The sequence below is a fragment of the Buceros rhinoceros genome, unplaced genomic scaffold, assembly GCF_000710305.1.
Source record: "Buceros rhinoceros silvestris isolate BGI_N320 unplaced genomic scaffold, ASM71030v1 scaffold45574, whole genome shotgun sequence".
NCBI classification, from domain to species: domain Eukaryota; kingdom Metazoa; phylum Chordata; class Aves; order Bucerotiformes; family Bucerotidae; genus Buceros; species Buceros rhinoceros.
Genome location: NW_010410808.1, coordinates 1 through 16633, shown reverse-complemented (window position 1 = coordinate 16633; position 16633 = coordinate 1). Strand labels below are relative to the sequence as shown.

General features: G+C 39.7%; 1 protein-coding gene across 1 annotated transcript; it reads right to left on the bottom strand.

The window, feature by feature from the left end:
* Positions 1-1527: 1527 nt before the first annotated feature.
* LOC104488463 (glycogenin-1-like) lies at positions 1528-11006 on the bottom strand (the record flags this gene model as incomplete). Its single annotated transcript, XM_010135733.1, has 8 exons — positions 1528-1689; positions 2639-2749; positions 4456-4596; positions 5763-5985; positions 6833-6959; positions 7526-7688; positions 8898-9072; positions 10852-11006. Coding segments are annotated over 8 exons (1257 nt in total), but the record flags the coding sequence as incomplete, so codon positions are not given.
* Positions 11007-16633: the final 5627 nt, after the last annotated feature.

Sequence of the window (16633 nt, the reverse complement as noted above, 5' to 3'; positions counted from 1 at the left end):
TTGTGCAAGTTATTCCCTGCCCACCTCATCTTTTTTTTTAATAGAGGAAAAAGAAATAAAAATTCCTTCTCTCACATCCCACCTTTTTCTCCACTAGCATCTATGGCAATCCCCCTCATGTGTAACATTACATCATTGCTTTCTAAACAGAATTCCCGAGTTATTTCACCTGTGCCAAAAGTGGCGACATATTAAGACCGAAATGTGTTTCAAGTCCTGCGTCAGCACTGCAAAATTCTTATTCTAATATTGAGTGGCATTATGAATAACTGTGTCAAATCTGTTACCCTATTAGCATTCCTCTTGAGATCTCTTCTTTCAAAGTGCTTCTTTTTCCTTGTTTGTTCAGCCAAACTTGCTGCGATTAGTCAAATTTAAACACACAAATTCACAAAGCAATCCCCCACAAGCACCCTTAATATAATGGAGTCTCATCAGTAGATTTTTCTAGAACTACATGCACATAGTTTTTAGTTCCCACAGACAGCTATTGTCTGAAAGATCTTCAAAGGGCCTGTTTACTAAAACAAGCGCCAATTGTGTTTTCAGCTGCACTCAAACTTCAGTTGCAATATGGGGCCACCATGCTAAACCAGAAGATCGCCTTTGTTAACTGCAGTTTGAAGTACTGTAAACAAATTGATATAAAGCACCAGAAGGTTCACACCATAGTATCGGCATTTCTTCCTCTGACTACACAACTCTGAATATGCAAGTAAAGCTAACAATATTTTAAAAAAACAACAGAATCCTATAGCAACAATATAAAAGGTTAACATACATTATCAGTCTAACTTAAGGGTTTTTACTCCACTTTTCACCATGCTGGTGATGAAGCTGAGCAGTTTCCTGTAAATAGGGAGAACATCCACTAGTGATCACAGACAAAGTCAGAATTTCCTCTAATCCTAAGTATAGTTAAATTTAAAAAAAATTGTCACAGACTCCTATCTAAACTTCCAACATGTTTCAGACTCACAACTGTTTCTGTGGAATTCTGTGGGGAAGAGCAGGGAAGAGGCATAAATATAGAATCATAGAATGCTTTGGGTTAGGAAGGTACCTTCAAAAGCCATCATCCAATCCCCCTGTGATGAGCAGGGACATCTTCAACTATGTCAGGTGGCTTAGAGGTTCCCATCAGGTTCCCATCCAACCTGTCCTTGAATGTTTCTTGGGATGGGGCATCTACCACCTCTGAGGGCAACGTGTTGCAGTGTTTCATCACCCTTATTGTAAAAAATTTAATTGTGAAAAAATATGAGAGTTCAAACTCGGAGGGTACCATTCATTATACTTCAGAAGGCACAATGGGAGAACAATGAAACTGAGACACACTTAACAGTAAAGATGAGGCACACTTAGTAGTTAAAAAACAAGAGTCTGTATCTGTTAATCTTCCCCCAAAATGTACAAGGATATTTATCTATCTCTTTAACACCGATGTCAAATAAACTATAGCCAAGTTTTCAAGGCTTGCATTTACAGAAGAAACAGATCACAATGGCCATCATAGCACACTCCATCTTAAAGTAAAAATGTGTCCAATTTCTTTTTGATATGTTCAAAAGCATCTTTCCCCATATAGTCCATGCGTCCTTCCTCCCATTTTCTCCGTTCACCTTCTGGACTTGGTTCTTCTATTTTGCAGTGAATAGACAGCTCTGAAATAGAACGTGTGACCTCGTTCTGTGGGAAGAAGCAGAACAGTGTGGAAACAGTCATTTGGTTGTTCTCATTTCAATGCTGTGAATTAAACCTTAAATGTCAAACTTCTGCCAATTAGGGGCAGATGAGGCGCAGGACTTGTGCAGTACCTGCAGACCAGGTCAGGTGTTTCAAACAGCCAACGTGACACTATATACTTAGGCAACTGCCTCCTTCTATATGTATCTACACCTGCATCCCGCTCTGAAGATTCCTTTCTTTACTGTTGGCAAGACTGGTCAACAGCTTTGGATGCCATTAACAAGACAGGAATCACCATGTTTTTAGAAATGAAGAACTTTAGCTAGGGCCCAAGCAGCCCAGGCTGCACGGGAGCTACAGTTTCACCTACAGTTTTGTTTCTCAGTCTTAACATATTTCACCATAGTGCTTCACAATCATACAAAAGGTCTCACTGTGAAAATGGCTGTGTTGCGCAGTGTTGTGTTACAAGTTCTAGACGCCCTATCACTCCTATCAACACCAAGCCTGGCACTGCTGTCACACTGCTCACAGATAAATGCAGTGCAAGATCACAAATGAAAGCCTCATAGCTTAGGCTTCATGCCTGACTCACTGTACATTTATTTTTCACTTGCTTGGAAACATCACTTCAGCGGGTAAAAAACCCCACAGAACAGAACCAGCACTGCCCTCCCCCGCCCCCCCACCCCAAACAGCTTTGCTTGTGTTAGTATGGGAGAGCTAAAATTAACACCATGCTAAGCACAGAAAAATAGATATTAAAAAAACTGGAAGTATAACTGATAGAAAGGGATCATGCCCCAGTGTTGGAAGCAGTTAAGGAATTACATAGCTAAAAGAGTCATGATTTTATTTGTACATTGCACCATAATTAGTTGAGATTTCCACAATTATCTTGGCAGCAAAGACATGCATGCAATTATGAACAGATATACAATGCAGAAACTACATGTACCGGCTCTGAGGTCACAGCATGAAATACAAGTTGTTCTGAAGGCCCGTCAGGCTCAGCGACATGGACGTTAGAACTGCTTTGTTCAACTTCACATACAGGATGCTAAAATACAGCTACTGAGGTTTTAGTAGGAGAATATTTTTTCATAGTTTCCTTATCATAAAAATTCATACAATACAAATCTATTTCAGTCTTGAGCTAGGGGAGAGCAGCAGATGGGAGGAAAAGGAACGGAACACATTATCACCAAGGACAAAATTAATCACGAAATTCACCCAGCTTTAGCTATCAAAGTGGCATTGAATCTAAGCTCCTACTATGATCAATCCAGGATAAGTACCTCCAGAGGGCAGCTCTACTCATCCTAAAATAGGTTCAAAGTGGCTCTCATTCTTTAGTGACTACAGAAACAGCCTGGAGAGTGAGCTTACAGGAGATGCCTACCGTTCATGTGGCCAAACTTCAGTGAAAGAAAAAATCTCATTTTAGGGTAAGAGCTTGCTCTGTAACTCAGGAGCTTTTCGTATGCACAGAATGAGAACAGAACAATGTACTCCAAAAACAGAGGTAAAACAGATTGTCCAAAACATACCATCCCAAAAATATGCCTTTACCAGATATCAAACATAAATGGTGAGACAGATTCCATTCTGAAGTCTCGTCCACCAAAACCTAAACAATCCCACAAGACTACTGAAGCTAAGCAACAGAAAGTGGAATAATGGTGTTCCTAACTAAGAAGAGAATCAGGCTATTAATTTTTGATTAATATGATCTTCTGATACACCAATCCTAGCAATTAAAAAAATAAAAAGAAATTTAAATTTGCATTACAGTACTTTAAGTGAACTTTTTTTTTTTTTACCCCAAACAAACATCTTAAAAACGTGTCCCTATTCGGTTTAAGCATTTCCAATGGAGTCAGATGTATGAGGCACACCAAATAACAGAGCTTTTGCATATAAATTATCTGAAATTACAGAGCTGGAAATTTACAATTTTCCTTCAGCTCCTCCACTCTCAGGGTGGAAAAGAAAGAAGATTAGAGTTTTACTTTATGGAGTAACAATAGTCTGAAGGGATGAAACACAGAACATAATAAAAACTGTCTTCATCTTACTTGAGAGTATCCACAAATTACAGCAGCAGGTAACACTACAACATAAATTATTTTCTCCCGATTGTACCTTGCCGTAGTATACTTTGTCATACAACGCATATGACATATTATGTTCCAGACATATTATGCTCTTACGTCCAACTTAATTGCTGCATAAGGGGAGTCAACACAACAGAAATACCCAATTTCAAGAAGATATTGACAAAAGAACCAGAACCTCTGCAATGTACATCTGTGGATTGTTTTATGACACTCCTTGTTGCCTAAATCACAGAAATCTGGGGAACAATTTTTTAGTCCACACTTCTGGGGAAAAAACAAGTGAAGAAGTGATAGAAAGGATTCTCGTTTTAAGGGTATTAACTTACAAGAGTATTAGTATACAAAAGATTATTTTAGTAACAGAATTTTTTTATACTATACTTTATTAAGCACCTAACAACTTTCAGTAAGTAATCTCTTCGTAAAACTCAGTGCAAACTCTTCCAGCCTCCAGACACACCATGCACGCATGACTAAAGAAAATAGATAATCCTTAGTCTGTTTCTGATGCTAGCAAGAAAATTCAATAGCTACAGCTAAACTGAAGATATAATCTCCCAGATCACAAGCATAATTTAAAAAAATATATCATTTTAATATATCATCTTATTTTGTTGCTGCATGTAGTAATACACAACATACTTACAGCTTTGACAGTGAGTTCCTCAGGTGAACGTGCTGTGGGGTACATTTTGTACATCTGCTCTGGGAGCACAGGCTTTTGTAGCGAGTTGGCCACACAAGGACTGACCTTTTTCAGTGTGATTTCAACTCCATTGAAAGCGTGCTAACAGAAACAAGAACATCTCGCCACTGAAATGCAATTTTGCATTTAAGTAATATCTTATTTACAACAGTTTCATTTCCTTACAGGGATCTCAGCATTAAAGGAATAAGTTAATAAATTTTAAAAAGTTTGTGGTCCCACATTCAGAGCATATTGCAATTTAGATTTTTGCACTCATAAGTATGCCAGCATCATAAGAGGAAAATCTAACAGGTATTTCTACCTTCACGTTGCCATGGCTGAAATGTTTCTTTACTACATAATTTCTTAAAAATTAAAGCATGTTAAACTATGAGATAAAAAACCTACTCATTCCTTCCTCTGCTTTCCAATTTGTCATGAGGTTAACAAAACAAATTACTCTCTGGGGCTTCGATGATCGTTATCCAGCGATCTTATGGGACTACGCATTTAGTTCAATGATGGTAATAGTCTAATATTTTTAAAAACTTAATAAAATATTTACATATGCATCAAAGTGATCTATATTGTCATGTCTGGATACAAAATTAAAAATGGCACCTCTCCTACTCATTACTTTACGCTGTTGGTCTCCAAGAAATCATATACTTAACAGCATATTTTCTATTCTATTCATGGAAACCATACATGGCTGCACTTCCTCTGAAGAAAACAAGAGTGTGAGGAGCTCAGTAAGTGTTTGATATGTACGAGAACTAACCATAACATCCTAAATGTAATTATTAACACTGCCTTTGCAAATCTGATTTACTTGTTATGACCCTCACAAAACAAGTTATAATGCAGTTCTAAAAAGGTAAATTTTACTACAGTTCAAGGGCTAGTTTGATGGTCTACATCAACTTATCTTTAAAAAGTCAAAACTCCATTTGTTTCATAGTCAGATTATCACATTTTCTGACTAATTTGTATCACGCTATGTTTAATTTGCAGAATCTATACACATACATTACAATACAAACTCTTCAGCAATTAAGAGGGCAGCTAGGGGAAATCTTTGCAAAGTTCTTAGTACTAAAAATCCTTCCTAAACTGCTAGTTTAGATGCTTACAGAAGCAATCACTGCTACTACCAATCACCAGATAATACATTTTTTCATGTAACTCCTTCCCCTAGCAAACATGTAATTCTCAGAACTTTTGCTGTGATTCCAGCACATTGCCACTAACTCCTTATCGGTTACCTTGCATTTCTCAGGTTCTATTTCTTCCATCTTTTGAAGTTTTTCTAACAAAGGCAATATACTGGCACTGTATATATTCCACCAGAGGGCAAGAAATGACAACTGATGAAAAGATCCAGAGGTGGTGCCATCCTGCATAACTCTCTTTGTCTGAAGGTTGTATTTGTAGTTCCACGGCTTTGTTGCTCCCAAGAAGTGAACAACCTTGGCATCTCCACCAAAACTGTGGAGGATAAACATACAGCTCTATACATTAAATATATTATTTTTTAGCCTATATAAATAGCTAAAAAAACCATGCTTACTGTCACAGGTGAGGTAATTTCAACATTTTGCACAGCAACACATTCAACACATGTATGTATTTAGTATTTTTTCTCTCTTATTAGTTTAAGTTATCTCATTCAGCACAAAGAAAACAAAAGGCTGCATTGCCACTTGCTTCCAGCTGCCGATTCTAGTAGAAAAGTTAATGGAGGAAAATGAGAGGCTCATGCAGTACCATTTCCAGTCCTCCTGCATACTACCACTTCAAACACTGAATCAACAAAATTGGTTACCAATCCCATATTAAAAATCATTAATAAATACATCATCCTAAGTTCACCTTCCAGTAAGAGTGTTTTGTGCAACTGCAGCAGTAATTCATGACATCCTAAATCCAACTTGCCTTCTCCCATAAAAGTTTCCTAACTGCATTGTCTGAAGTCATATAATTACTAGCACAAACTTTGTTAATAAAAAAACTCCCAACTGTTTCCCATAGGACTTACTGCAAAAGAGAATGTTCAAAGTAAAGCTGTCAGAACCTAAATCTAAAGTAATCTACATCTTTTCACATGAGGAAGCTTCTCTGAAACAACATATGAGACAGTGTTGCCTACACTGAGACCCCCTCTGTGTCCAGATGCAAGACATCGCATTTGAGCTTTCACTGCATAAATATAATCCCATTTCTGACTGCCATAATTTATAATCAACAGAATATGCCATTTTTATGCTCTCTTACAATAGAATGTTTGCTAGCAAACTACAGAGGCTTACAGTCAGTCAGACACGTTACTACTTACTGATTGAAAGCAGGAACGTAGGTGTATACAGCACTGCTGCTTAAGTTGTAGAGGAAAGGTAAGTGCTTGCCAATATCTGCTGTGGCCCAGTTGCTGAAGAAGCTGTTCAACAAGCCTTGATCACCTCCTAAAGAATATATAAAATATCATTACCATAATTGCACCTACCCTCAAATTTACACCAAAATTTCATGTCCAAGGATGGGAGTGAGAGTGGTGTGTTCATGGAATTGCAACTTGGGATTTCACAATATGGCCGCGTGAGCAGGTGTGAGAGAAGAATACCTGATCCACTCCGATGCAAGCTCAGTGTAAATGAAGTCCTATTGTAATATATGAAGAAAGTAGTAGGAAAGGGGTTTGGTCTCCCTCAGAGCAGAAGACTGAACATCAGCTGTATTTCTTTCTCCTAAACCAGACAGGAAAATTAAAACTTACTGAGCAAGACTCAGACACGATGTCCCTTCATAGGCCTTTTCTGGGAAGCACAGTCCACAGTAAGTGAACGGGTCTTAAATACAGTGTAAGAGGCAAAGGGTCGCACCTTGAACTTTTGTGGGGGCAGAATTAGGTAAAGCCCAGAGAACTCCTGCCTTCCTCTGTTCTGCCTGATAGCATGGAAGCTATGGAAGAACAGCTTACTGAGAAGGAATCCAATGTCTTGTGCCTCATCTCTTCTGCCTTGCCCCTTACCATCAAAGCTGCCATGCTCAGCAGCAAACCGGAGCAACAGGTTGTAAGTTTTCAAAGAAGGTCGGAACACAAATACACCGCTATTAAAGCAGTCAGGCCAGCCAGAATCAGGAGCTGCTGAAAACTCTTCTCGATCAAACAACTCATCAACATTGCAAAGCACCTTAGAGACAGTGAGAAGAAAAATTGTTAGAGCAAAGGTTTTTCTAGAATATGTGCAGCTAAATCAGTACCAATGGAGTAAATCGTTTGTTTGGCCAAGCATATAGCTTGCAGAGCACAAAAGCAGTGGGAATGCAAAATAAGCTAGGGGTCAGAACCTCTATTTTTAATACAATAAGGCAACCTTAATTGTGGTTCTCCATTTCTCTGATAAAAGTACAAAACCTGTGAAATTATTTCATAAACCTTAGAAAGCGTCTGGAAGGATCCTATAAGTATTGTAGAATACTACAAAAAACACACAATTTCCTTCTTTCTTAGCTCACCTTCCCAGAGTCCAATGTTCTGAGTAACAGCAACAGAGATGAATGAAAGTCGGGAATACAAGCAAGTTTTAGCAACTGACTGACTAAAGGGGTAGCAGAAAAACTGTCTCTTGTTACCAGTTTTCTGACATAAGTTAAGCTCAGAGGTTTGCTTTGGTTTGGTTTAAGCTTCACAACCTCACTCACAACTAAGCCACCGTGAAACTCAAGGAAGTAATCTTTCTTGTAAAAATAAAAATTTCTTCTACGCTTAAAACAAAACCAAGCCCAAATATTTGCCTTCCTCCTTTAATGTAAACTTTAATGTACAGTAGGGAATCATAAGCCTCCCCGCCTCACTCCCTGAGAAGAATAACTTAATTTGTTTTCTGATTCAAATTCTATCCTATTAAATTAAAATGCATCCCAGTCTTCCCAAGTGAGCCATGTAAGTGCAAAGGAAGGCTGACATGACTGTTCTTGCCAAAATTATAGCCATTTTTATCTCTATACCTCTAATTATAATTTTTAAAGTAATTAATGTTTCTGGGCTTTTTTTTTTCTCCATTTTAAAACTGCCGTGCCTTCTTCATCAGAATAAGTCCATTACAAAGTATATGAGAGATGCATCTTAAAAATTTGTCAGAAACCCCTTTGTATAGAATGTGTTTGTGATACCTTTTGAGGACAGTCCTGAGGCTACTCTCAAAACAGGGTTTATTTCTGTGCAGCCAGTAAACCTATGAATGTTGCCAAAATATGCCAGCTGGAGCTCCTGCAACTTTGTGACCACCATCAGATCTGGTCACTTCATAGGCCAGTAGACTGCCTGACAAGGAGGCATCCCACACTCAGTAGCTTTTTAAGACAGACTCAAACATTTTCATGGCTCCCGCTCTACTCACCAAAGTGTCTGCATCCATGAAGACACATTTGCTATAATGAGTAAGGGTCCAACAGCGAAGCTTAGTGAAGGTTACACCCAGTTCTGGCCTCTGCATCAGAGCCAATTGGACTGAATCAGCACTGTCAAGAGCATCCACCTCAATGACTTCATCGAACACGCTGCGGAGGACAGCCCTATCACAGCAAGTGGAGAGAAAGAAGGGAATTCAGAGAGGTTCATCGGAGTTCACTCCTAGCATGAAAACAGCAACACACGATACCACATTCATTACAACAATAACAGAGGCTAGACTGATTGGTTAGAACGAGAAGTCAGAAGTGGGAAGTCCTGGTAAACAGTTTGCTGAAGTGACAGCTATCAATCAAGCCACAAACTGTTGCCTCTTCCACTACGGGGCCAACACCTCAAAAACGACAGGTGCTGTACGGAGGAGAAACCAAGCCTTTAGTTACTTGATCTCCTATAGAAATTAGAAATTTCTAACAGAAATTTTCAACAGAGGTTAAAGCAGCTTTCCCCCTGCACAGCTGTCTCTAAAGAACAGCACCACACTGCGTTCCCTGTGGAGGGCACAGGGTATGGCAGGCACCGTGGTCATTTGCACCTATTATGCCCAAGTAAACGCAGTTTCAAAACTGCACCTTTTAAAACAGGCAACGTATACTTGCTTACTACTACAGATCATCTCCAGTGAGACTTTTAGGAAGACATCTTTTTTTCTACGCATCTCTTCCATGGGAAATTTATAGGTGACATTGAAGTAGGTAACTTTCCTTCAAGACAGAAGAGTCTTTTAAACACAGCTTATTTATTTACGTTACACTATTAACTACAAAGTCCTGCATGTCATACAAACACAGGAAAAGAAAAATCTGTGCTGATTATCTGGATTTCAGAGTCATTAGCTTTTGTTTGACTGAGGTCAGCAGTTCACTGGGAAAGAATTAGAGTCTGTTCAGATTTTAAAAGCATAGTTCAATGATGTACTTCTTTTTAAATGCTATCCTTGACTAAAAACATATATCATAAAGGGTTTCCCCCCTCCCCCCCCACTTTATAAGGATGGAAAAAAACCTGACAGGCTCAGTATCCACCCAGGTATCAAAACTATACAGCATTTCCTCAGGAAGGTTACAGTGTTCTGACAAAATCCATAAAAAAAGAAAAAAGTAAAAACAGATTTCTGTACATCTAATCACAGCAAAAATGGGCAGGTATGTTTCTCAAGACAGATGCACTGCAAATACTCTCACATGGCATACAGAAATCAGGACCTTGCACACTTCCCAAACCAAAACTGAACTTAACAGTTTAAGTAGCTATGGCATGTCATATTCCTTTTAACAGCCACCGCAGTCCTCCAGATAACAGGGTTTGAGTTCCACAGATCTAATGACATTTCTGTGCATGCAGTTCTGTAGTGCCTGTAAAACCACAACCCAAACTGGAAAGGGATTAAAAACAAAACTGCAAAAATAAAGTAATTTCTCGTCATGAGAGCCGAGCTCCAAGATTTTAAGAAGAATAGTCAACTGAAACTGAGCTCCTAAGTTTTTTCGAGAGTTCTGTCACATGTGGTTATGTATATTGCTCTTTCTAAAAGAAAAACACTCCGGGGTGGGGGTGGGTGGGGGGGAACAAAAAAACAGTAGTGCCTTTATTTTGGCTCAAAAGTGTGACACTAAAAATCTTAGTTTCTGAACTTCTGGCTTATGGTCCCAGTTATGGGGTTAAGATAACTCACAGCCACAGGCTCCACTTGCGAGCAAGCGAATTCGTATTAGGCTTACGATCTTATCATGGATGTTATTTGGGACTCCTCTCAGAAATCGCTAGCCAAGGGTAAACTTCTAGATATAATGCTATAAAATCCACAGGAAGCTTATTAAAATCTTTCATGCTATTGTTTATTATTCCGTATTATCAACCTCCAAAAATACAAGAATCCTTACCTCATCCCACTGGAAACCTCTGGTGTAATTAGTACTGCCAATTTTCTTGATGTTGTGTGGTTCCTCAACGACTGTCCGAGAACCAGAGCGCCTTGACAGTACACATCATTGGTAGCAAGGGTCACAAAGGCTTGATCTGTTACTGAGAGCAAATACTCAGAAGAGTCACTTTACAGCTTTAACTTAAGCTCTTTTGGCAGGTTCCTACAATCTCTCTCCTCCAGCTAATCAACAGGCTGCAGCTTTTAACAACCTGCAGTTCCTGAGATAAGCTTTTTTCCTTTCCCAGACTCCCCCAGAAGACACAACTGAATAGCAAATCCAGTGAACATGATTGCACAATGTATGTTATTTTTTGTTTGCCTGATTTACATAATAATAACAGGTATGAAGTTTTGGAACTAGCCCTAAACAAATAATTCAAAAGTCTTATTATCTAAACACAAAGTTAATCAAAAAAGGCCAGTTGGTAAATATTTAGATTTCACATTTAACATAGTATAACATATAAGGAAAACGTTCCCATTTATACAGAGCCAAAAGCTAAGGAAAAAACCCCAGGATGTTAGGCACCAGCCAGAAATGTCCTTCTTTCCATAACTTCACTGAATCAACTCAACAGGCATTATTCTTTGCTGTGTCCTCTTAATCGGTGCTGGCTGAAGAAATGCAGAGGAATTGTGCTGGGATCAATACACCTCCCAGACACTATGGAGCCCTACCTCAGGTAATTCCAGGAAAATCAGGAGTGTTCCTCATTATCAAGAAATACATGGGAATAAAGCTGTAATATGAAAGCAAGCAAGCTACCCTCTTGCGCAATAGCAGACATAACGGATTTTGTAGAGATACCAGCCCTGTGGCACTATCACCAGGGGCTGCTGCTTCAGCTCTGCCCTCTGACAGAACCACTGCTGTCAGGGTTCTCCCAGGGGAAGCCAGAACCTATGATGCAGCAAGGTTAACAGCATCCTCAGAGCAGAAGGAAGACCTCAGCTTTCTAGGCTGCAAAATTAACCAGAACAAGATGAGTGGGTCACACAGATGAGGGGAATTCCACTGAGCTCTACAGAGCTCCAATAAATACTTGTGTTGAACCTCTCGTTTAAAACCACCATCATCTTAAGGGACTAGCAATTATGTTAAATAAATTAAAACAACCAAACAATAACAACAACATAAACACCCTGTCATACAGTTTCCAGGCTCTGTGAGAGACACCGGGAAAGAATCTCACAGAGCTAGTAGCAGAGAATCCAACAAATGATCTCACGGCTGCCTCAGCCAGGGGCTGCCAAAATGAATGAGTTCAAACCTCTAACCTAACATCAAGATATGCTATGAAGTACGGTTGGTGCTGGTGACCAGTTCTCCGGTACTAACTGTTTCAATTTTTCACATCCTCCAAATCCAGAGCAAAACACAGGCCCACTGGTGTGTTGTCTTCTTCCTCCCTTTTTGCCCTACCTCCCACCTCATCATGCCCTCCCTCCTCTCATCTCCCTCCTCCTACCTCATCTCCAGCCAGACCTAATTCAAATTAAGCACATACATTTTACGTTTGACAACATTGCAACAGATCCCCGCACTGCAGGAAAATACCAGTGGCATTAAACTCAGCCAAAAAACCTCAATCATCCATCCAAACTTGTAATAGTTTGCAGATCCCTCAGCTAGGCAAATTCCAACAACATTTTAAATCACCATTTACAGAAGAAGCAAACGAAAGAAGGAGGTTTCAAATTTCCTGTTATCAAAACAGCTTGAGCAAGTTATGAATCTTCGAGAAAACAATGAATATGTTGCTTACATGGAGTGGTTTAAAAGGATAGTTGTGCAAGTAAACTGCTCCTACTGCAATTTTTCCAAAAAGTTAAATGAATAAATAAAAGCATACATAAAACCAATACAAAACAAAAAAACCACTGAAGGCTACTTTAGCAATAAAATTTTTTGTCGAAAGACACAAAGTCAGCAAAGAAAAGCACTCTTCTCTTAGACAACAAGCATCTTCAGCCAAATAAAGGTAATAAAACAACTACTGAGGGAAATGTGGGAGGTAGGTTAATACAAAGAGCAAACTGTGAAATGAGTGGGAGTTTAAATCTTAAAATACTGTTTTAAATAAAAACCACAAAACTGAACACATGATCTTCTTACTGCTTCTGCAAATTCTTTTAGCTACAGAAGCTGAATCTTTACTTAAGCAATACATCTAAAAATATACAAGCTACTCATCAAATAGTTCAGCGAGCTGGTATGGCAAATTACCGCATCCTACATACGCTTTCATGTCCCGTACCCCTGGGGCAAAAGTTGTGGTCAGAACCACAAGGAAGCAAACTGCCAAACAAATACAGCTTCTAAGAAACTCCTCGTAATATCTCACACAAGAAAGAAAACATTTGTCTGTGTTGAGAATCAGATATGGGATACATGCTATGGCCGCCTTAATACCATGAATCACTGCAGAGATAATTAAATAGGTAATCAAACTGTTGACTGAAACCATGCAACATTAAAATATATCTGGTGCAAAGAGAGAAGCATGTCCTAGCTAATTTAAAATTGGAGGGGGCATCACTAATCCATTAAGGATCCGTAAGGGGTTTAAAACCAAGAGATTTTATCATTACTTGTTCTTTCATCTAATGCCTGTTTTGAAGGAAGAAGTGTAACTTGTCTTGCCTCCTTTATAATGTTCTTTGGAACACTGTCTCTATAAGCAAATGTTTTATTTTTATAACTTTTAAAACTAAGAATCAAATTTTCATATAAACTTGTGAAAGTACACCATTTACCTGAAAATCCCCATTTAACTGCAACCAAGGACAATGCTGCATTAAATCTAGTGTACACAGGGTTTCACTCACCAACTTTAAGCTACAAAAGAAGATTTGATCTTTTAATTTTGAAAGCAGCCAAAGGTGCAGGTATTTAAAATTCATTGCAATTGGATTTTTTAAGTGTCGAGTGCACTACTATGCATAAATTTCAGTTCTTTATGCTGAATGTCAAAAGGATTTTTCACGGAAAAGTATTAAGTTTACAAGCAAATTGTTTTCAAGCTGTGGAACCCTATGGTTAATACCACTGACTGTCAGTGAATTATGAGAAAATTGTGTATTATTATAGTCGCATTAAAATCACCTCACATGAATTTATAAATCTGCTCATTTCTCTTGTCTGTATGCAAACTTAGAAATCATTACTGTCAGCAGTGGCTCCTCAGTTTCAATACCTAACAATAGCTTCTAAGAACAAACCAAGGATTTTCAAGGAAGTAACTTGAGTGACTTGTTTTAGAGCCCACTCTGCTGCTAAAGAAAGCAACACAGAAAAGACAGTAAAAGCAACGTGAATAACTATAGTCAGGGGGATTTTACATTAAACTTGTTACCGGTTTTGCGCCAAGATCACCAACTTCTTATGCTACTGACTCATCGCAGTAGTACCTCTGACACTGCCAGAGGCAAAATTCCTCAACAGGCCTGAAAAACAATTCCAGGGCAGCTAAATGCCTTACTTGGAATCCACACCAGCGAGCAGACAGGGTGGTGCTCACTTTGATGTTTAAAGAAAAAAGAGAGAGGGAATGAACAAACACTGGGTACCCACTGAGAATCAGGAGTGACTCGGTGATACTCACTGAACAAAACACGTGCACCTGCCTGCTTCCAGATGATTCTAAGTAGGGTACCGTTTTTTTCCACAACCCACTGGAGAGGGTTTTTCAAACATATTTTGGTCTTTCCTCTGATAGATAAAGGATCCATGTGCTCCAGCTGTGGCTCCTAGAGTAACAACTCCAATTTGCCAAGTTGTCCACTCCAAAATTGCAATAGTCCAGAGACTCATATGCATTGCCGTCTTACGCATAAAAGAGTAGATAAACCAGTAGCTAAAAGCCTCCTGGCTGGTTAAGTTCCCAGCACGTGCTGCCATTCATACTAACCAGCATCGTACAGTTGCTTCCTTGAATTCCTTTCTGGTACCATCTGTTGCTGTCTTGTCACCACCCCCCTTCTACTTCAGACACAATCTGCAGGACCAGCAGGCTGCAGTCTGGACCTGTGCCCGCTAAGCCCAAAGCACCTTTCTGAAATCCCAAGTAACAATGACATAACACAGCCCCAACTCACATCACGTATTCTAACAATTTTTGATTCCGCCTCCCATATGTAGGCCTCTATGCATCCTCCTCCAGAAGCACATCTCAGTGAAATGTGTTAGACTACTGCAAAGATAAGGAAAGTGACAGGCCTTCTCACTTGTCTGACCTAGCACAACTGTCAGAAGTACTCGGAACAGAAAGCTTTGCTCCAGCTGACACCCACAACCTTAAAAGCAGTCAAGAAGTATTTTGCTATCAGTAGGTAAAATGAATAACGAATCATGACGTCATCCAATAACCTGTGTTAGACCACCATCAGAAATTACGCAAGTTTTCAGCGAAGAGGCAGCTCTTGCCCCAGTGAACAAAGGGCAGCTGGCATATTTAATTGTCGTGCTTCCTCAGTCTGGGTCCAACAGTAAAAGCCATCTGCATTACTGATGAAGGTAGCACAACCAACACTTTACACAGACCATAAATTGTCAGAATATAAATTGACTTCTGATGGCATGCCATATGTCTCTAGGTATAACAAAGTTCTGGCTGATACAAAACTTGATTCTTTCTTATCCCTTATTAAAACAATACTGAATTTTTGTAGACAGGATTATGACTTATCTTGGAAGGCCACAGAAAGAGGACTTGTTTCTCATTTTGTAGCTTTTACTATTTATCTTTCAGTTAAGTACAGTTACATTGTTTCAACACCCTGCTATTCTCTTGTTCAAGAGATAGTAAATTACCCTTAAGAAAAATCAAATGCTACAATATTATACTATGCAAATAAGCATAATGCAAAGCACCCAAAACAAGTCCCAACACATTAACATACCAGTTTGAAAAAAAAAAAATTGTAGTAATTCCTTAAGCAATCCAAAGACACCACAGAGGACTTGATACATAAAGTTAGATGTTTCCAGTCTTTCCACCTCCCTTTCAAAAAAAGAAAAAAAACAAAAAACCCAACAAAAGCCCCAACACAACCAAACCACATTGCAAACCACAATACTCTAATCCTTTAATGTGCAGACTCCTCATCTGCATCTTTCTCCAGCACTGAGGTGCCACATACATTAATTCAAACTTGGCATCCACCAGGCCAAATGCCCGAGGAAGGTATGTTTGTGACACCCGTCAAACAGTTGAACAGATCCAACTTCGGGGGGCTGCTGCTCAACTTCTTCCTCAGTTTTGAGAGCACATTCAAGAAACAAAACACCACCTGCACCCACCTCTTGTGGTTAGCCCTAAGCCAGTCCCTCCTGGCTTTAAAGATAACTCACTAAAACCAATGACGCTGCTATGTAAGAGGGACCTGAGAAACGTTTCTCTGAATCCGCCTCCGGCTGAGGGAGCCCACCCTGCAGATCCACCAGGAGAGTGCCTCAGTAGGCCAATCCGTACGTACAAGCAGAGTGCGCAAATGAGTTTAGCTCTTCCATCCCACCCGCCAGGCGGTTTAAATCTCGAGATTACTAGTGACAGCGCAGTACCCTGCTGATCGGGAACAGGGGAGACCCTCACCCGCACCGCGGTGCGGGGATGGAGAAGGGAGATGGCCCCGGGGGCACCGGCCTGCGCTGCCCGCGCAGCCCTGCCGTCCACAGGGACTGATGAACACTAACTACCCGAAGCGGGGTGCTGCGGGACGCGGCGGCAGCCCCTCCG